The 22,461-nt window shown below is 33.4% G+C and overlaps 4 protein-coding genes across 5 annotated transcripts in view; 1 reads left to right on the top strand and 3 right to left on the bottom strand.

Annotated features, from left to right (window-relative positions):
• Window positions 1–1,992: 1,992 nt before the first annotated feature.
• On the bottom strand, window positions 1,993–10,477 carry LOC133204475 (uncharacterized). The gene is made up of 3 exons (XM_061340215.1): window positions 10,413–10,477; window positions 5,212–5,448; window positions 1,993–3,727 (listed from the first exon to the last, which is right to left on the bottom strand). The coding sequence occupies exons 1-3, from the start codon at window positions 10,461–10,463 to the stop codon at window positions 2,585–2,587; spliced, it is 1,431 nt and encodes a 476-aa protein (XP_061196199.1). The 5' UTR covers window positions 10,464–10,477; the 3' UTR covers window positions 1,993–2,584.
• Window positions 10,478–12,482: 2,005 nt separating this feature from the next.
• On the bottom strand, window positions 12,483–13,992 carry LOC133204407 (forkhead box protein E1-like). The gene has a single exon (XM_061340134.1). It carries the CDS (start codon window positions 13,828–13,830, stop codon window positions 12,652–12,654), a length of 1,179 nt encoding a protein of 392 aa, XP_061196118.1. The 5' UTR covers window positions 13,831–13,992; the 3' UTR covers window positions 12,483–12,651.
• A 1,341-nt stretch (window positions 13,993–15,333) lies between these two features.
• The window catches only part of LOC133204390 (diphosphoinositol polyphosphate phosphohydrolase 1-like), a 49,938-nt gene continuing 42,810 nt past the window's right edge, over window positions 15,334–22,461 (bottom strand). Inside the window, exon 4 of the mRNA XM_061340111.1 lies at window positions 15,334–15,731. Within this exon, the coding sequence (XP_061196095.1) occupies window positions 15,685–15,731 (47 nt within the window). The 3' untranslated portion in view covers window positions 15,334–15,684. The remainder of the gene's footprint in view (window positions 15,732–22,461) is intronic.
• LOC133204389 (ADP-ribosylation factor-related protein 1-like) lies at window positions 15,704–20,845 on the top strand. 2 transcript variants are annotated; one of them, XM_061340108.1, is made up of 8 exons: window positions 15,704–15,794; window positions 16,477–16,569; window positions 16,775–16,862; window positions 18,121–18,203; window positions 18,581–18,662; window positions 18,747–18,817; window positions 19,537–19,637; window positions 19,888–20,845. In XM_061340108.1, the coding sequence occupies exons 2-8, from the start codon at window positions 16,477–16,479 to the stop codon at window positions 19,976–19,978; spliced, it is 609 nt and encodes a 202-aa protein (XP_061196092.1). In that variant the 5' UTR covers window positions 15,704–15,794; the 3' UTR covers window positions 19,979–20,845. The 2 variants fall into 2 exon arrangements, with proteins under 2 accessions (XP_061196092.1, XP_061196093.1); XM_061340109.1 differs by lacking the exon at window positions 15,704–15,794 and adding an exon at window positions 15,869–15,888.

Below are 22,461 nucleotides of genomic sequence, written 5' to 3'. Positions count from 1 at the left end.
TGGTAAGTAAAGTGTGAGGAAGAACTTGTTACCAAATGATTAATCTGATGCAATACTGCTTAACCAGGGTAAATATCTATAATACTCCCAATATTTAAATGTGCCCAAAAAGGTTTTTCATAATATCAGTTAATTTTCTTTAAAAAAAAAATAGGTAGAGGTAATTATAGTATTTCATACCAAAATTTCAAGGTCACTTGGGTATAGAATTTTGGAAAAAATTCCCTGGAGGGCCCTTGAAAAAAATTCTAGACAGTCTGATGTCATTTCAACAAAGAGATTTAATTTGCTTCGATTTTTGTTCTTATACTTGACTTGGATTTAATTACAATATCAATGATAGAAAGTTCTACCCCATAACATTCTGACCTACAAGAAAGAATAATTCACCTATTAAGGAATGTTGTGGGGAAAAAAAATCATGTTTGACCGTCAATCGCTTCGTGAATGTCGTAAGAAAGTTATATAGACTACAGTGTAGTAATACTGATGTTGACAGTAGTATGAGGGAATTATAGGCTACAGTGTAGTAATACTGATATTGACAGTAGTATGAGGGAATTATAGGCTACAGTGTAGTAATACTGATATTGACAGTAGTATGAGGGAATTATAGGCTACAGTGTAGTAATACTGATATTGACAGTAGTATGAGGGAATTATAGGTCACAGTGTAGTAATACTGATATTGACAGTAGTATGAGGGAATTTGCAAGCGTATATTCAGGATGATTCTTTACCGACTTAGTACAAGTACAGGGTGTTTCAGAAAACATGCAACCATTTACTTTCCTCACTTTATTTATATGCAAACAGAAACATATGAAAGTTTTATATAAAATTATGCTAAAAGGGCCAAAATTTTTATTAATAACAAAAATTTAGGAAAAAATTACCATTTGAATTAATTATGACGTCATATTTGACATCGCTGAAAAAAAAACAGATAATTTCATTCTAAATGTGGAATTTGATAAAAGGCAATCATTAGGAGTTCCGATACTGCTTTATCAGAGCATGTCATAAGTTCCTGTGATTAGGTTTACAGAATGCAAAAAACTTAAAAATAGTAATATAAAGTGGAAGTTGTATAATTTAATCTGTAAAATTTTGCAGCTAATGGAAGAGTTAATGCATTATCAAAGAAATTTAAAGAAAAAAATTGAAGAAAAAGACAATTAGAACACATGAAAACATTTAGAATGTTACAAAAGAGGCATTGTTCCAGAGACTCACATGAAATCCTTTTGTAAAATAACTGAGTTTGGGAACAAATTGAGCAAGTGTAGAAAGTCAAGTGTAGATCAGATGCTGAAATATGTTTTGAATCTTAAACCTTGGACTTGTTAGAACAAATGTTTGGAGGACCATTCAACTCTTTTAAATTCGTTAAATTGGGTCTCCACACTCACCTGACTTAACACCCCTTGACTTTTATCTGTGGGGATATTTAAAGTTCAAAGTTTTTAAAATACACCCCCCCCCAAAAAAAAAAACAAAAAAACAAATGAACTCAAAATGCTTCGAAAAATGAGACCTGATTCATTACCAAGAGACTCTCTGGAATAGTAATGAGAACTTTCTTGCATCGGATAGATTTATTCATTCAGCAAAAATGACGCCATTTAGAACATATTTTGTAACTAAGAGAAAATTTACAAGTTTCTTTTTTCTTTTGTAATTCATTATCTATTTGTCATATTAACTTTATTTTCATAAGAATAAATCTTGAAATTGTGACTTTTAATTTGATATGTTGGCGCATGGTTTTTGGTTGAAACACCAGTAAAATTTATTAAACCAATCAAAATGGTTGCATGTTTTCTGAAACACCCTGTACATACACAGGGACTACAGCTCTAGATACTAAATTTCTCTGTTTATTCGAGTACGAAAGGAAAATTTGAAAATAGTGTTTACAATTTTATTAATAACCACAAGCAGGTCATTATAACAAGTAAAGAATAAACAACTAAAACATTTACATGTATCTGTAGATCAAACAGGACATGCCTGGAATTAATAAGAAAATAATGTTTGCTTTTATTACACAGTAGATGTTGCGTAACAAAGAAACAATCAATTGGATAACAGAAAATTCGTGTATTGAATTGTGAAATAGTAACGCTGCTCCTATACTAAATAAAAGATTTATTGAAAAACCCAGATCAACTGGTAATTTACACCTACTGAAGAAAGACGTCTGCTAAGCCCGTATTATAGCACCTTCCCGAAATTATTATTTGCCGTCTTCTTAATTGCATTGAATATTGAACCCCATTTAACTACCCTAACTAGTAATTAATCTCTCTTGTTTTATTTTCTCTTCAAATGAAGCGTATTGATTAGAATCCTGGTACTGGCCGGGTGGATAAAATACATAGCAATTCAAAAAGTGTAATGAAATTGATTTTCTAATATATTTTTCCGAAAATTATTTTTTGCTATCTTCAAGATTGCCTTCTAATCAATATGTAGCTATGCTATTTCTATAAAAATATTGATCCTGATTACTGATGTAGAATTAAAACCTAATTACTAATCCTAAATTGGAAATTTCTATTTACAATGTTGTCTTTCCTTTTTAGCGATCTTGAGTTTCCCGTGATGCTGGTGGACCTTCCCGTAACTGCCAAATGTCTTTATCTGCGCTCTTGGCTTTTCCCGGTTTTACCCGACTTTTACTGTTTTCTCCTCCCGGGGTACCATTAAGAGGAGGTAAATACAGTGTGTTTTTGGAATTTTGTGAGTTATTTATTCCGGGGAGTGGGTCACCGAATGTGGACCATGGGTCCCTAAATGCTGACTCCAATACAGCCGGACTTGTGGCTGATCTATTGGTACCGTTTGTGTCACGATTATGTAAATGGACTGATTCCCCCTTCGAAAACATAGTATCCACTGAAAATTCTCGAAATTTGGCACTATGTCTTGTCAAGGATTGGTTTCTTTTACTCTTTGAAACTATGGCACTTTCTTGTAATACTGACGTTTCGCAAGGTGTTTCTTCTCTACTTGGAAGTTCTAAATTTGGAACTTTCGGAGAGAGTGTTTGGTTAAAACCTCTAGTTTTCCCGTTTCCCTTTTTCGCTGATTGAGAACTTTGAGAAGAGTTTGCAGCCTCTGATTTAACAGAATGTTTCTGCTCGTTTGTTAACCCGCCAGAATCGGGATGAATCTCTATGCGTGGTGTATTGAAAGTTTTGTTCTCCACTTTTGGTCTGTTTGTTTTGTTATTCTTGCGAAATTTTGGGGTTTTCGGATTTCCTTTATCATACGAAATATTCTGGTCGTAGCATAATTGTTTAACTTCCGCTGCGCATTCACGCATAGTGCGGACAAGTTTGCCGAAGTCCTCTAGCTCATCCTCAGTGTCGGAGCCCGCCAAAACCGAAGACATACTCGACTTTTTCGACTTTCCTCCTGTATCTTGTTTCTTGATCCTCGATAATGGTTCCTTTTTGGGTTTCAAAAATGTCGGTTTAAATCTGCTGTCGGTTGAAATTGAATATTTTGAAAATACATTCAATATCTTTTCACGGTGCATGGATTGTGCACGGTCCAAGGCTGTCTGACCTCTGGAGTTCATAAGGTCAAAAAGTATATTGATTTTCTTCCGATGGTGAGCTTCCAGCAAGACTTCCACAACTTGTTCGTTTCCGATCGAGCATGCATACATCAAGCCTGTGTTCCCATCTCGTTCTTGGATATTCACGTTTAAATCTGCCTACAATACAATCATCATTTTTGTTAAATTCCATTTTAGCTAAGATGATTACTTACAATTTAAAATTATGAAAGAAAATCGTTATTTAAAAAATGAGCGCACACCCATTTTGTTTCTTTTTTTTATGGCTTGCAAAACCAATTCACTCAATTTGCACATTATTGTTCAAGATAACGCCAAACGCATCTCTATTTTTTAGTTTAGAAGCAATAGGATTGAGTCTTTCTGTGCTTTTGAGTTTACAAATTGATGCATGAACAATGTTGAAAAAAATGGAAAACCTTTTTTGAAACTATTGATCGATCATAGCCTTAATTACAATGAATTGTTTAAAGTACTTTGAGGTTGATAGCTCCCTCTGGTTGTAATTATTAGATCCCAAGCATTTTTAAATACGGATTTTAAATGTTTAAATACATAACTTTTTTTAACCTTAAACTCAAATACATTATGTATCACATCGATTGATTTACAGATCTTAAATGATTTCTAATATGTAAGCCAATGTGATGGTGAATTCTCTTTGTAGCGAATAATTCAAACGCAGTATGGCTTGTTTAGCCTCGTGCCAGAGTACGGTATTAGCTAGGACAAAATATGCACTTCTTTTCAAGTTTCCTGAAACTCGCATCAATTCAAGTAGATCTTACAGTTCATTTTGTTTACGCAGAGTTTATTCAATCAATTTTACATATCATCAATACCTTTTGGTTTCTCGATTAACATCGCCTCGCTTTGTATTACAGTAGCATATAGACACAATGTACATTATTAGGCAGATATATCACATACTGTGTGGTATTTATATGGACTCATCAATATTACAAGGCTTTGGATTTAAAAATAGCAAAGAACAAAAAAAAGGGGATACAAAGGACAACAGATATATCGACCGAATCCAACTAAGTCGATTCGAAATTGAAACGTGTTAAAAATATAGCAGTTTCTGATAAAAGGTAAATTTAGACCACCAAAGAGTTAGTTCATGACCATTCAATGATTTTAAAAAAACTGTTAAAAAATTGCAATAATATAAACACTTTAATATTATTACATAAATGAATAATTTCAACTTCAAAACTTATTTTCTAAGAAATATTCACCTTGCCAATTTAGTGTACATTTTGTAAAGTTTCCCGAACAACTTTGTTTGACAACAATCCGTGAACCCCTAACAATCCATGAACCCATATCATGTGACTTATTTTGATTTGTCCTGCATTTGACAACCAGACAACTTGGAACAAATGTGAAGTAGTTCTTGGGAAGATGCAACTATCATGTTGTATAAATTTTGAATTTACTGGGTGGAGGCAAATGTAAATTTTACATGATAACTAGTTATCATGGTGCGAATTTTGCAATAAGTTCAAAATTTTTGATACATCCTCCTATAACCAAAGATCTTTTCGGCTTCATCGGGAGGAGCTAATGGGTAACCCTTGGGAATTGTAAAAAATCAGTTATCATTGTAAAGCTGGTACCTGTTCCAGGAGAACTTTGAGCGGTTTAACTTGGTTCATGATGCAAGCGTACATAAAAGTCGTCTGTCCTTTGGCGTTTCTGGCGTTGACGTCAGCACCCCGCTGTAGAAGTGCCCGGATTAGCTCTGCTTTCCTCTCTCCTGGGGCTCGGGAGTTCGCCATAGTAAACATGAGCAGGGATTCTTTTTCCTCATTAGAAATGTTGACGTCAGATCCCTTTTCTGTAACCAGCGTTAACTGGGAAAAGGCAATATAATAAATGAAATAAAAAGTAGAATGTTCTATAGAATGTTTATATTTTTACTCTAAATCTGATTCTCATTGCGGGACAATCGCTTCAATTAAGTGGACAAGGGACAAATTCTCAAGAAAAAAGAATTCCTAATGCAATATGGGGGGGGGGGGTGACAAGTGTCCAGCCTCCACTTGAAGAAATCAAAGTTCATATTGAACATTTAACAATGGGGAGAGTGGAATATTTCCCTTTGACGGTATTGGTGAGTTCCTGAGTTCCCAGTCTTCTGTCACAATCATTTATACGGGATGGCCGTTTTGTACTATGGATGAATCTCTTCGTTACGTTTTTCAACAATTTAAATGAAAAATAGCTGTTCAACGTGTTTGCAAAGATATAGTTTGTCCTATTTTTAAAATAGTTCTTTGTTGGTAAATATATAACTGTGGAATTACAAATAGAGCGAGTTTTACATTTATAAGGTGTTTTCCTTTCAAAGATTCTGGGTAAACATGGTGTACTTTGTTGCTTTTGAGGAAAGCGTTTCTAGTCATAAAACCAAACTTTCTGTATGACAAAAAATTGTGGGAAGGCAGTACCTAATTCTCCCCCAATGAAGGTCTTCCTTGAGTAGGACGTGTCTCTCAACAATTTCTATATACGTATTTCGAACTCGTATACGTTCGAATATACGTGTTCGAAATTCAATTTACCGGGTGGGAGTAAATACAAAATTTAGAATATGAAACCTTCGTGTAAATGAGAGAAAAAACAAAAACAAACACCCCAAGCAAACACTGATGTCCCCGTATGGCAACTTATAGCAAACGTTAAACTTTCTCAAATGCAAATCAAATATGTTGGTACTCAAAGTAAGGTTTTGTCTCGAGGAATATATCTGTGAAATTTGACAACCCTGGCAGCAACTATTGAATAGATATGGAAAAGGTTAAAGTTTTTTTTCAAAAGTATGTCAAACATCAAGGTCAAATGGTCAAAATTAATGGTGCCCAAGGAAAGGCCTTCTCCCAAGAAATACACAGGTGAAATATGAAAGCCAAAGCACCAATCGTTCAAAAGTTACGACCAAGGTTAAAATTTTCCAAAAATAAGTCAAACTCCAAGGTCAAAGGGTCAAAGTTGTTTGTATCCAAAGGAAGGTCTTGTCACAAGGATTAAATATTTGAAGTATGAAAGCCCTAGCACCAACCGTTCAAAAGTTATGGCCAAAGGTAAAGTTTTCCAAAAGTAGGTCAAACTCCAAGGTCAAAGGGTAAAAGTTGTTTGTATCCAAAGGAAGGTCTTGTCACAAGGATTACACATGTGAAGTATAAAAGCCCTAGCACTAACCGTTCAAAAGTTATGGCCAAGATTAAAGTTTTTCAAAAGTAGGTCAAATTCCTAGGTCAAGGTCAAAAGGTCAAAGTTATTGGTATCCAAAGGAAGGTCTTGTCACAAGGATTACACATATGAAGTATGAAAGCCCTAACACCAATTATTAAAAGTTATGGCCAAGGTTAATGTTAAAATTTTACAAAACTGGGTCAAACTCCAAGGTCAAGGTCAAATACGATGGTGCCCAAAGAAAGGTCTTGTCACAGGGAATACACATGTGAAATATAAAAGCCATAGCTCCAACCAATCAAAAGTTATGGGCAAGGTTAAAGTTTTTGCGGACAAACAGACAGACAGACGGACGGACAGGGCAAAAACTATATACCCCCGAATCTTCGATACGGGGGCATAAAAATATTATTTTCTCAAAATATTGGTACCAAAAAATGTATTCAAGTACAAGTAGAAACAAACCGTGAAGGATTTTAATTACATTGGAATTATTTTGGCACAGTTAGGGAAGGTCTTTATGCAAAGGAAAACACAAAACAAAACAGAAATTACAAATATTGTAAAAAGGAAAATTAAAATATTAAATTTATCCTTTAAATATCAGCTAGATTCGTTTGACGAGATAGTCATTGCTGCCTGTATTAATAAACTTATGTAAATTAAAAGTTGAGAATTTGTTGAACAATAAAAATTAGAACCGTACCCTAAATTTATGTATATGGGGAAAGGAATAATCTCCTTTTGGGTAAACATAGATCAGGAAGCTAAAGTATGTTACATATAGTAATGTTTATATGTATAGCTCTATATAATGCTATACTAGGGGCGAAACTAATAACTCGTAATTTGGTTTCATGTTTACTGTAATACTTAATTTTTTGATATATATGTGGGATAATGTCTGGAACGAACTTTTTTTAAATGCATGGCCGTAGGAACCGGGGAGGGGGGCACGGGGCCGTGTCCCCCTCAAATATACTATACTATGTCGCAGGTTTTTTTTTCAGTGAATAAATGAACGGAAGACTCGGGGGAAATCACTGTTTCTGTTTCTGAACATGAATTACAAACGTTCATTCCAATCATTTTTTGTCATAACTTTATGTGCTAGATCAAATATTGAATTTAGTCATTGTTATTGATAATAAGATAATGAAACAACTGTACAAATAAAAGATCAGAGAATATACGGAATGTTGGTATTCCAGAGTTTAACTGGCACATAGTAACGAACATCCCTTAATGGGTACGATTGATTGTCCGTAGATCTGGTGTAATGTTTGTAATGACCACTTTTATTCCGTTTCCGCTGTAACAGAAAAAAATCTGTAACTCAGGCTTTGTCCAATATCAGAAAAATTCATCATGATTTTAATTTTATATATGCCCGGTGTCAATACCGTCCCCATTTCCGCCCTGTAAGATAATACTGCAATCTAAGTATACTCCTTTTCCCAAACCCAACATCATGCATTTGGAAAACATCATAAACCTACGAAAGTCTATTAACTACAGTGTAGTATCAAGTAAAAAAAAATAGACCACACTATCTCGTAATTAAGAGAACAGATCTCGTAATTACGAGAAATTTATCTCGTAATTAAGAGGAAAAATCTCGTAATTACGAGAAATTTATCTCGTAATTAAGAGAAAAGATCTCATTCATTCATTCAACTTATTTCCTCTATAAAGAGATTTTAGGTAGAACAAAATAGCGCATTAGATTATGTTCATATTTCATGTATATAGCATTAATACAAACAAAAGAAAAATAAAGTGTCAGATATAATGTCAACTCCATGTACAATGTCGCTCACAATTGTCCGTGCAACAAATTTACATGTGCGAGTACGTCGCACATAACCCTTGGTACTGCGCGCAAGCACAAACTAATAATTTTACATTCAGTTTTTTAAAGTCTCTCTCTTGAGGTTCCGTTCGGAGTGTTTCAGGTTTTCGCCTTAGGACAATGAAAAAAAGATCTTTTTCACAGAGACAACAAAGTTCTGCTCCAAGTCTGATGTCAAAGGAGTTAACGATTGAGTTCCACCATTCGTTGTGACAACCAGACAGGGCACCACAGAAAAGCTTTGCATGACAGAAAATGTCGTCATATAGAGAAAGGCCCAAGTTGCACGTCGAAGCACTTGAAAACCTTTCTTTATTGATACTAATAGTAATAGACTTTCGTATAAACCAATACACCAGCTACTATTTATTTTTCTTAAACCAAAGGAACTTGACGTTACATATTTTTTTTTCACAAAAAATATAACCCCCTTCCCAATAAATTAATTTTTGTGATAAGAAAAATATATAACGTCATTGTAGGAGGTTTTATCCTAGTGATACCTTCTCCAGATCGATTACATACAAAGAATAATTGAATGATTTAAAAAGGTAATGATATTCTGGCAGATGTTTAATTTTATCCACGAGTGTTCCTCAAAATCATGAAATTCCTTCTTTTTGCGCATCCAAACCTCACATACAATAACAAAGAAAATGTCACAACCAAAAATTAGTTCTACTATACTTTAATCATCAAACTTTAAAAATCATTTTCATATCAAAGATATGCTTTGTTCAAATCATCGCAGTTTTTACCTAATATCCATTTGGTAGTGGTCATCTGTTGTGAATAGATTGACTTGTATTAGTTATGAGTTTGAATGAAGAAACAATCCGTTATGCTCAAAATAAAAGTAATATTCAAAGTCAATCTTCAATCGCATACCTACAAGTTTTTTGAGTATTTCTAATGTACATGTGTCTCATCGAAGAGTTGAGGAGTTCTCGATTAGTAAAAGTAGAGAAAAAAAAATACCTTAAATATCGAAAAAAGATCTTAAAGCTCCAACAAGTAAACTTATATAAACCTCAGGGTGTTAATTTCGGTGCACCACGGCTCCGAAAATTTCTGCAAAAAAATAAGTTACGATTCCGCAAATATTGTTTACGATTCCACACACACAAAAAAAATATAGTACAAAATGACACCCTAACTGTAGAACTAGTCTTATATTTTCCAAATATTTGCATGAAAGTTACTAAAAATATCTTGCATATCTGTTCGGCTACCAAATTTGTACCCAACCGGACAGTCGTTAAATTCAGTCCTGGCAACTTTGTGTTTTTATATTTTGCATATTCTCTACATAGAATGTCAAGTTTTTCACTCTACACACATGTAAATTGAGGAAACATGGTGCATAGATACAGTAACAATTATATATTATTTTGCGGAAATGTAATAATGATTTTTTTTCTCGAAATTTGTAGAATTGAAATACACTCGTTAATTTTCTTCTGGAATCATACTGAAGACTGACACGAAAATGTTTTCTGTCTTATATAATTGTGATTTGTCTAAAGAATTCTTGCAGAAAAATATAGCAAGAACTATTTTGCCAGCACCTTCTGGGGCAAGAGCAGGTAATTTGTATGAATGGTGAATTCATTTCTTATACTGTAAATAAAACTAAATAAAATTTCTCTTCTGTTTACCAATTTTTATTACTAGTGATTCAGGTATATAGCAATGTATCTATCTGTTAATTTTAAAAAAAGTGACTGATGTATTCCGGATGACAAATTATAATGAAGTTCTCAGACCTACCTGCCTTGCAGTACATCCATTCTGAACCAGTCTAAATAAATCCACTGCCATTTTAACACCACGGCATCACAATAGTCTACTGGTCATCTATTGCCACAACCCGATCGCTCTTCTAGGCTCCCGCGCAATTGACGTCATTATCCAAACACAGCAACCAATCCATTCCTGGCAGGCGATATGCTCTGCTTCAGAGTGTATAGATTTTTAGAAATGAATTAATCGCAGACACATGAAATTTTGGTTCCTTTTTTTTTCTTTAGGCGTTGATTGATCTATTGATTTTGATTAGGTTTGAGCAGAGGTTTAAGCATCCATGCTACAGTCCTTGCTCTTGGGCCGATTTTAATGATTCTGAATTACTTTGAACTCCACATGACAGATGAACTTTTTTATTGATATTTCGATGCTTAGAAAAATGCATAATTTATAGTGTTACCTTCCTTAAATGACACAAGAACATGATACTCCCAAAAACTTTATATACTATCTACCTAAGGTGCGTGTGTAAAATTTACAGTTTAGACATTCCATGGTTAATGCTGGAATTATAAATTATTTCATTAAATCTAAAAATCACGTTTATAAGTTCTCGAACTTTCATAGATATTCCCTCTAGTCTATGACAGTGTCTACCGGATGGTGAAAACATTGAATGACGTGAAGATCCCGTAACCAGACTCCTCACCAACGCTGATATTTAAAGCCATTTTATTGTCTCCCAAAGGGAGCGCGAAATATTTGATCTCATTTAAGCTTCAATGAGAGAGAATGATACCATAGTGATAAATCACATCTGTTAATTGTAATTATTTCATAGATTTTTCCTCAAATGTTGTTAATCCCAATAAATATAATATATCTCAACTGAGTTATTGAAAACTGCAATAGAACGACAAACGCAAAAACTGACGCGACCATTTGCGCGGAGGTTTCAGCCAAAGTTTATTTTTAAAAGCGTTCAATGAGTTGTGAAGAGCGTATAAGATATTTTGGAAAATGTAAAATTGTTTTTTATTTGTAATCTATATTTTACTGATAACAAAATCGAAAAAAAATATGAAAAGAGGAAAGACCAAATAGAATGTGTTTAAATACACGGACTTCGTAACGCGCGCATGTAACGTCATTTTTTTTGTCTCGTTCGTGCATTCGCAGCCAATCAGACATATTCACAAGTAAGATGGACAACACAATAATGTCAAGTATAGAAGAAAAAATATCATCGCTGTTTCATTCGCGGCTGTCGCATATACTAGTTCTACCAAATTTTCAATTTTATACAGGTTGGGACCAATCGCCCAAATGGGATATAAATTTACAGTGCAAAAAATGAAGATTTTTCATTTAGATATAAATATTATAAATCCGCATCAAATACTCAGTTGAAAAGCATTTACCTTTTGGTTAACAAGTTTTTCTGTATCCCCACTGTTTAGTAGATTGATCCCTCGGAAGATCCTTCCCTTCTTGGGGATCAATCTCACAAACTTTAGGGTTATAGAAAAACTTGCTCGCAAAAAGTTATTGCATTCAGTTTATATTTATGTGGATTTACAGTATTTATGGCCAAAATATTTTTTATTTTTATTTTTTTTTTTTTTTTTGCCTTGTAAAATATTCCATTTGGGATTTTATATCCTAAACGGGCTATTATATCCCATTTGGGCGATTGGTTCCCAATCTGTTATATATTCATCATTTTTGCCACTGAGAGTTATCCGGAAAATCATAATGACCACGTTATACAAAAGAACTTACAACTACAAGACCAAAGTCTAATTCAGTTATGTAATTTTATGTTTTATCTCAAAAAATTACCAAGTTAGCGAGATTTCAGAACTACGTATGTAATTTTTTTAAGACTCAGTTGTAAGTATGGAAAGTCCTTTTGTAATACAGGGCCTTGAGTCTCTAAGATACTTCATACGAATTACCATTCAAAGCTTTTCATTAGTCCAAGTTAATGGCTCAAATCGATATTATCAATACGTATTATATACACATCCAGTCTAAACACCACTCATATTTACATATTTTCTATCAAATAAACGAACTTTACTACACATCAAAGAAATATAAGAATTTATTTTTCTCGTCAATAAAAGAACATATTTACAATATAAAAGTGTCTCATTTGCAAAGTTTAAAATATTTGGTTAAAATGAATAGCACCTTTTTCTGTGAAAAAAAAGAAGTTTTAATTAACCAATCGACAGCCTGGAATTCCACTTATTCACGTTCATATCGAAGACCACTGAGCAGTGTCTGGTACATTTTGACATGAGTTGAAGAATTTGGGATACATTGTTGGGGGGCAGACTGGATTGACATTCATTGGATAAGGGGTATTTTCATTTAAAGCTTGTGGAAATGTAAAGGCAGGAAACGCACACCCTGCAGAGAAGTTCTGGCCATGGGTCCATAATCCGGAAAATCCGTTGTTTTGGTTGTAGGCTGGAGGAGGGAATCGCGGAGTATCTGGAGAGGCGCTGTTTCCGGAAGAGTTAAGGTGTCCGTCCGCATTTGACACCGGGGAGTTGGACTCCATGCTTGTGTTAGCGTAGGAAGGTGGGCTTTTGAGGTCCGGATAAGGTGGGGGTGGCGATCTCTCCACAAATGGGTTCCAGAGCGGGGTGACTGGAGGCATTTGTTTCGCCTCCATGAGTTGATGGAATGGTTTGGATTGGTGAAACTGTTTGATAATTCCTGAACGGTTAGGGACATTTTCATTGTTCATGTAATCCATGTGAGGAAGAGAAGTATTCAATGTCCCGGGAGTGGAGCCGAGTCGAGATTTCTTCCGAGTCCCATCTTTGAATCTGTAGCGTCGTCGGAGAAAACTGCCGTGGTCAAACATATCCTCGTAGTCCGGATTGATAGCCCAGTCATGTCCCTTCATTCCACTGCGACGTGACAGTTTAATGAAACACTCGTTGAGAGCAAGATTGTGACGAATAGACCCTTTCCATCCTTTGGCGTTGGGATGGTCCCTGTAGTACGGAAACTTGTCCATAATGAATTTATATATGTCGTGTAGAGTCATTTTTCTATCCTCTGCATTGCATATCGCCATGCTGATTAGTGCAATATAACTGTATGGGGGTTTTCCTTTGGGAATTGGGCGTTTCCTTCTCCTAGATCCAGACTTTTTACTGTTATCACTGACAATGTTCTGTTCTTGTAACGCCGAAGACTGCATACCCTCTGAACTGTTGCACTCAAGGTCTTCTTCTAGCGACGTCCCTGGCTCATTGATATCAGGCAATTCTTCCTTCATATTCTTGGGAAAAATATACATTTGTCCTCCTTGCATTTCTGTTTGAATGTTTACTGTGTCGCCATCTTGTAGATGACTATAGTTTTCACTATACTCGGAAAATGTGTTCGAATAAAGTTCTCGTGAATAGTTTCCTTCCATGACCCAATACGTCTATACACTACAACTTCTCAAAGAAGAATGGTTTAGATAGCACTATGTATTTTGAAGCACTTTTCCCTATAAATCCGACATGAGTAACTCAGCTACCGTCAGACCAAAAATGGCTTTTGTCTGATACAGAACTTTCAAAAAACAAAACGAGGGGTTCCGAAGGGTGGACTTTATGGGCATTTCTCGCTCCATTAACTTTTGATGTTTGAGCTAAGGTGTGAAAATGACCACCGTTAAGAAAACCTCTGTCAATTAAGGGATAACAATACCGTTATCAAAACAACTAGATGAAAACAAGTTTTTTTTCTTAAATCTTTTAAAGGAAAATTTTGACATTATCCCATAAACAGATATACATCAATCAGGAAAAAGGATCTACAACCTCTACAAATGCATTAATTTTATTTACTTTTTATCATTGTAAAACATGCATTTTTTAAAATTTAAATTCTGATTACGGAGACCAGGAAGCAATTTCAATTTGGGGCACCACCTAAAAGAAAGAAAGAAATAGAATATATACTGGTCAATCAAGTGAGGCAAATACCCCACTATTTTTTTTTTTTTTAAATAAATGAAAGTATTGATCTGAACTAATTATCTGTGTCATTTCGATTATGCTGCACGTATTTTCCGAAAATCGCCATATTGCCAGATGATTTCGTCATTTGTAATATGAAGTCATATTGAACATGTTGTAAACAGGCCATTGCAGGAAGAAAATTTTGATTGGTTATTTTTTATTAATAGAAAGTCAGCAGCACCTTATTGAGATAATTATTTTATTCATTTCTTCACATTCAGTAAAAAGTCTTAAAATTGATTTCTTTGGTTTAATTGTTGACACTGCATGGCCATGATGGTGCTGATTTTTTTTTTCCGATTCGCCTTATATAAACCTAGAAATTGTCTAAAACTTTCTAAAACCCAAAAGTTTCCGGCCGGTGGGAGCCCCCCCCCCCCCCCCTCATCCCTGGGCCCATAAACAGGGTGCTGTCCTGGGTATGCTGCATGAGGAATACGTTGTCCCAAGATACCTCCTTTCACTTAAAAATTGGGCCTAGTTACGGCCTTGCTGGTATATTGGCAAAATTATAAAGAAGGCACAATCGTAAATTGCTTTGTTTCATCGACAGGAACCCCCCCCCACCCCCAATATTTATTTAGTGTTTCCCAAGTTTTTTTTTCATGATTTATTTTTTTTAAAGCATATGTTGATGTTTATTGCTCTATTAAAATTTACAATTAACGCGATATAGGCTAACTATGTGTAAAAAATTTACAATACAATATTTATTGGCGCAAACACAATTACAATATAATTGGCAAAGGCACATCATACAAGAATCATCAATTGTTCTTACAATTAAACAATATTCCAGAATGTAAAGATATGCATAAATCATACAATCATTTGTACAATAATTATGTAATACAATCATTTCTAGACATGTGACATTTTTTAATATATACAGCTGGTATACATAGAGCTCTATGTATACCAGTGGTATATATATTTTTTATACATATTTATATCGCTTTAATTGTGAATTTTTATAGAGCAATATACATCAACATATGCTTAAAAACTAAATAAAAAATAACTTGGGAGGCTCTAAATATATAGGGGGCTGTCCCCAAGCACCTGTGGTTTCATCGTAAAAAGTATACACTGGCAAAATGATTGGGGAAGGGGGACCTCGTTTCGTCAGAGACTAAGCTTAAAAATAAAACTGCTTAAGATTTTAACGGAAAATGAATTTCAGTCAGATACGTAACAACGAAGTGTGCATAAAATTCTGGAATTTGGTCGATTAGGACAGGAGTGACTGGCCCTTGTAGCTACATCCGGGTGTTTTCAATATGTCTGCGCCCTTTGCTTTTGTAGTCTGAAATATGAAAAATATTTAGTTATTATTTTCCTTCTCTCGAGTAGTATCTTGAAAGGAAAGGTATGCCAATATTTAATTGTTAGCTCGCGGTTTTTCTAGGAAACAAAAGTAATCGTTGGTATTCGCTTGATTTTCTATACCGCCCTGTATTCAGGTATTGTACATAATACTGCAACAGCTGTTTAGGCTCTATTACAGATTTTTCTAATTGATATTGCCAGTGTGAGTCACTAAAAACAACAACAACATAGTCCTAAAAACTCTCATTCTCTTTAGATTTCCTTGTTACTCCGTGTTACATTTCAGACAATTCTTACCTTATTAACTTTGTAATGATAAATGTAGCCTTATAGCCTTAATCGTGAATATTGTGTATTGACCACTAATTGGTTTAGTAGAAATATTAACATAGTATAGTAGTATCACTCTGGATGGAAGTCGGAAAGAATTTATTTATAAATCTTAAAAAAAAAACAATAGAATGTGATAGTGTAGAATATTTCAAGAAAGAAAATACATGTAGGCCTAATGAGATATTGGAAAGATGTTGATAAACAGTAATAGAGATGAATAATTATCTAAATCTTTTGTGGTTTAAGTTGAACATTCCAAATTGTTTTCTGATTAAAAGAAATATAAAAGAAAGAGAAGATATGGACTATTGCTCCTTTTCAGCATATTAGAATAAGCATTTTTTAAAAGCCGTTTTTAAGTTACCCAGTGTTTGTGTCTGTGCTTTCAGATGTACACCCTACTATCTGGGCTTTGGAAGTACATGTTTCAGAAGGATGAATGTAATGTTTTGATTTTGGGTCTTGACAATGCTGGGAAAACTGTAAGTTTAATTATTAAATTCTACTCTGTAATTATCAATAAATACCAAAACATTAGAAGCATAAATAATTTAATTTCTGTTGCTGCGTTAAAAAGCCATAGTGAATGATTTTTTGTTTCAAATTTTCTATTCTAGTATTCTTATTTTCTTTAAAAAATATTTATTCTCCCAGAAAATGTGCAGTATGTGTGTTATTTTTTTCCAGACTTACCTTGAGCAAACAAAAATAAAATTCACAAAAAACTACCAGGGCATGAACTTGAACAAAATTACAACCACTGTAGGTCTAAACAGTAAGTATATATATAAAAAAAACTTTAATTAAAAACTGCACTGATTAATTCTTGCAAGAGAGAGAGAGAGAGAGAGGGAAGATTTTTTAAAATAACGTTGGAATTCTATGAAATAATTTTGGTGTTCATTTCATAAATCTCAGCTTGGAAATATTTGTGATTCATTGGTCTGTGTAAGTTGTGTTTGTGATGACTAAATATTTTAAAGGATTAAGATATGAAAGGGATTAAAGTTGTGTTTTGATAACTAATATGGGTGCAGGTGTCATAATAGCCTAGAGTCCAAGCAATTGGAGAGGGCTTTCACTCTCCCTGTCTTTGATGATGCCAGACTTAATTGACATAATTACTGAGGAATAGATTTTCTTTTCAGTGTACATCTCTAACAAAAGAGTGTTACTTTCTTTTAATTCATTTTGCGAATAAAGCTTAATGAATAGATAAAAGAGAGTCCAAATAAAATTTTTCACAAAAAAAAGAAATAATTCTTTTATCAGTATTTCTGCCTTCTTGAATTTAAAAAATACTTTGTACAATTTAAAATAAAGAGGTCTATGCATGCAGTAGACACTCATTACATTTTTTTTAACATCAGGTATCTTTAAAGTTAAAATTCAAGAAAATTGCATGCTGTTGATTTTTTTTTTTCATTTGGTTAAGTGGATTATTAATCAAGTTTTCTTTGTTCCCAGACCTTAATGGATTTTTCCTTTTTAAAGGGTGCATCTTTTTGTAAAACTTCTTAAATATCTTTTAATACAAGTTGAAAAATATCTTATTGGTACACAAAAGGATGAATTGATAATCAAAATGTAAAGAGAAAAATACATTCCTAGTGACAGATGACCTTTATGTATTTTTTTTTTTTTTTTTTTTTTTTAGAAGTTATCTCTCTTTGTCTTTGAATTTCCTAGAAGTGACCATTATTTCAGTTCACACTTAATAGTTTATTTAAATCTACTCGTAAATTTTTCTATGCATAAAATGCTTTACAGTTTGTATTGCATGAAGGATCCATCATTATTAATGCTTAATCTAAACTTTGTATTGGAAGCCCCCCCCCCCCTTCCCCCCAAAAAATAAAATAAATAAATAAAAGAAAAAGAAAACATTTTCAAAGATTATTGGTAAACATAAACTTAAGTTAGTAAAAAGCTATAAAATTGCATTTTCACTCATATGTATGATACATGTATCAATTTAAATGAGCACTGTGTTTTATTTATTTTCATTTTTTTGTGTGTGTGTGTTTTACTAGTTGGGAAGATAGACATTGGGCATGTGAGATTAAATTTCTGGGATCTTGGAGGCCAAGAAGAGCTACAATCACTGTGGGACAAAGTAAGTAGAAGTGTGAATGGTGGGTTTACAAGAACAAGTAAAACAGCAGAAGGTTGGGGGGTTGGGATAAGGGATGTATGTAGTTGGGGGAAAGAGGAAACAAACATTTATATGTGATTAAATATTTAGGGATAGGGGAGGGGGGAAGTTATACAGGTTTGGAAAAAAATATAAAAAAAAATTGTCTATTAGTATTTTTCTGATCTATTTTCTTCAAAAAATGTTGTTATGTCTTGTTTGCACTTCTTAGACATAAACATGTAAATGCAAGAAATTTATAAAAAGTTCCTAAGGTTAACAACAATGAAATATTAATGTTGATAGTTTTCCGGATCAAAGACTGGATACTGGATGGATTATATATTGTATTATTTCAGTATTTTGCTGAATCTCATGGTGTGATCTACATTGTTGATTCTTCAGACACAGACAGAATAGAGGAGTCTAAAGAGGCCTTTGGTTTGTCACTTCTGTAAAATCTGTAGTTTTTATTTGAAGTATGTTCTTAAATGGTTCAGAACTTGCATTTTTTTTTTCTTACAGAAAAAATGGTGTCCAATGCTCAATTACAGGGGGTACCCTTACTGGTTCTGGCTAATAAGCAAGATCTGCAGGTAAAATAAATTCTGTGTAAAGGAAAACATTCCCTAACATCAAGTGTATAAAGTGATAAAGTCTGTCTGGGGTTTTGCTAGATATTCTTGACTACATTAGTTAAGTTTGAAAACTTAACTAACAATTTTGTTGCCATGGTTACTAAAAATAGAAATTTCTGTGAAATTCTTTTCAAAACGCTACTCCTCCTACAGTTTAAGTTGATTGCAATTAAACTTGCCACAGAAAGAGCCTAAACTAAGGATCTTTATTGTTTTTATTGCTTTTGCCATAGATTCAGGTCCAAGTGCTACTTTTCCTTTGTTATAAGTACAAACCAGTAGAGCTACAGTCTTGTCAGAAACTTCTGGTTCAGCTTCTATATACATAAATAGCTTGACTTTTTGTATCACAAACCATGTTTTAGTTTTCATTTCTCTTCTTCCAAGATATCTGAGGTTTTAACTTATATAACTGTAAGAATCACCATAACTTTGGCTGAGAAGAAAAACAACATTTGTATGCAAAGTATTTTTTTTCTTCAAATTTACACTAAACATAGTGTGCACTTTAATGTGGAAGGAATTACAACAGAAATTTATAGATTTAAACATGTTTAATTAGAGTTGAAATGATACAGGTACACCATTGTAGTTCATGTTATATTGGTTGTACTATATTGTAATATAGTCCAAAAACTATAGAAGTCATTATTGAATTGCTTTTCTTTAACTTTCAGGACTGTATGACTGTGCCAAGTGTAAAGCAGGTCTTCTTTGAGAGTAGTGAGAAGTACGGGGGAAGAGACTGTAATATAATGGGCATCTCAGCTTTAAAAGGGTAAGTGGCTTCAAAATTTATCACTGTAGTTTATATTAGCCTGCATTTTCAAACAGTAAATCAATAAAAATTTGGACGAGACATTGTAATTTTTCGGTATAAATTTGTAAAGAGGCCTTTCATTTAAGATATTGCAGTAAACAATGTAGGATTTGCACATGCCTATTCACTTGAATATTTATTTGGACATCTGTATGTTATTAAACTTGATGTCATTTATTAACTAGAGCATATTTTTTATTTAAAATAGGGAAGGAATCAAGGATGGTATATTCTGGCTTGTAGAGAGTATTAAAAACAATAGTGAAGTTAGACCACCAGTTCAGAGGGAAATCACATGACCAAACATCACGATGGAGACCAGAAGAGATAGGTGCTATCTTACAAAAACTTTGATGCCTTGTGTATTTCATGATTTACTTCACAAAAAAAAGGCATTTTAAAATGTACATGTAGTTGGGTATTGGGATAGGATGGTTAAGACTTGAAAATGAGAATTATTTATATCGAACTGCTATGTTTGTTGTATAGAGTTATCTTTATTTATTGTTTTGAACTGTTCACTGTCTGTTTTCAGGTAGTGGTTATATATTGTGTTGTTATTTTATTTGATTGATATACACTATGTCAAATGTAAAATTTTTGATAGTGATAAAAAAAATTTAATGTATGTATGAAATTGTTGAATCAAGATTTTTTTTTCTAAAAATGGTAGGATTTCATTTGCATGTACAAGTGTATTAATCAGTTACAAAACAAATGATATTTATTTTAAAAAGACATTGACAAATCCTAGTTGTAAGATTTTGTAAATGCTGATGTATCTCTGTTTATTTTAATTTCTCAAACAAATCTCTGTTTAAATATGTCATTAATTACTGGTACCTATACTTAGGCCAAAAAAATTGCTGGACAATTTCAAAATTGCTTTCAATAGAACACAAAAATCACTTGATTAATGCATCTTTGTATATTTGGTGTGAATGAAGAATGGAGGGAAAAATGAGTATTATGTAAGTGTATAGGTGTTCTTCTCTGGTACACTGTTGAAAAAACATATATTTGTCAGGACGAATTGTGATATTTTCACCCTCAGAGAGACTTTAAAATTTTGCTGAAACTTTAAGATATACAGGTATTAGTTTGTTTTAATTGGTACTGCTCTTCTATAATAATGATCTCTTATTGAAATACAATGTATATCTGAATTTCATATTTTATATACCCCCTACAAATGAAGTTTAAGGGGGTATATTGGAATCAGCATATCTGTCTGTCTTTCTGTAGACATGATTTTGTTCATACATTTTCTTGGAGACTACTGCATGGATTTTTTTCTGAAAATTTGTACACTCATTATTTGCTAAAGATGTGACCTGGTATTTTCGTCATGATTTTTCCCATTTTTGACTTCTTCTCAAGAAACACTGGGAAACACTGTCAACCAAACTTGCCACAAAGTATCCTTAGGTAAAGGGAATTCAAAGGATCATGCAAAAATGAAAAAATAATGACTTTTAAAGAACATCTCAAGAACCACTTGTCCAGAAAAGATGAAACTTATGTGGAAACATCCTCAGATAGAGAAGATACAAGTTTGTTCAAATCATGACCCCTGGGGTAGGGTGGGGCCACAATAGGTGTTTCAAGTTTGCATAGGAATAGATTGGAAAAATCTTTTTCTCAAGATCAACAAAGCCATGATTAGTCATATTTATATGGAAGCATTCTCAGTTAGATTAAGTTTGTTCAAATTATGACCCGAGGGGGTAGGGAGGGGCCACAACAGAAATCAAATTAATACATAGGAATATATAGGAAATATCTTTAAAAATCTTCTCATCAAGAACAGCAAAGCCATTTAATTTTAAAATAATATAAAGTAAGAATATCCCCAGGTAATATAGATTAAAGTAACTTTAAAAAGAAGAACTAAAATACAGCATAAATATAAGAAAAATGCATTTTTTCCCCTAATGCATCCTACAATATATTTATCAATTTTCAATTAGAAAATAAATAATTGGGGATTTTATTTACGTTTTCTGAAAATATATTTGAAAATCTTTCCTATATAATAGGATTAACTATAATGATAAACGAACATGGGTAAATACAGTGCATTACTTTGTGAATTCAGTTACTTTCTTATGAGCCTTTTCAAGTTTTTTAATTGCTGATTTTCGGAACATGAGGAATGGAGTACCTTGAATAAAACTAGAGGTACTGTGAGCGAGCTAACAAAATTAAAACTCCTGGTGCAGTTTTTTAAAGTGCCTGTATACAATTTTCAAGATGTGACCTTAAACTTGCCAAAGTGACCTTGATTAAGAGACATCTCTGGTCATAAAATCTTTGAGTGAAAGGTGATTGATTAAAAGACATCCTCTGGTCATAAAATCTTTGAGTGAAATGTGGACATTCATTGTGTCTCCATTAGTTATGGACCTTACATGAACTGGATACAAATTATGCATTTTTTCTGCTAGAGACCTTAAACTTGCAGGAATGACCTTGGGTCAAGGTCATGACACACCTTTACAACATAAGTAATATTTGTGTTAAGTGTACGAAATTCAAATTTTTTCCCATGAGAAAGTTGAAGACCAAACATGAATTAAAACATTTTTTCTGTCAGAAAACTTGACCTTGCAAAAGTTCCCTTGGGTCAAGATCATGACACATCCTTAAGTCATAAACAATCTTTGCATCTAGTATCAACTTCCAATTAGCCTCTATTAAAGAGTTATGGACTGGAGACAAGTAAACAATTTTTTTCTGCCCGTGAACTTGCTGGAATGACCTTTGGTCAGGTCAATACTTA

The sequence above is a fragment of the Saccostrea echinata genome, unplaced genomic scaffold (genome assembly GCF_033153115.1).
Source record: "Saccostrea echinata isolate AGI-Se365-2 ecotype Australia unplaced genomic scaffold, CSIRO_AGI_Sech_v1 ptg000053l, whole genome shotgun sequence".
NCBI lineage: Eukaryota > Metazoa > Mollusca > Bivalvia > Ostreida > Ostreidae > Saccostrea > Saccostrea echinata.
The sequence above is the reverse complement of the archived record's forward strand: the minus strand, read 5'-3'. Positions and strand labels throughout refer to the sequence as shown.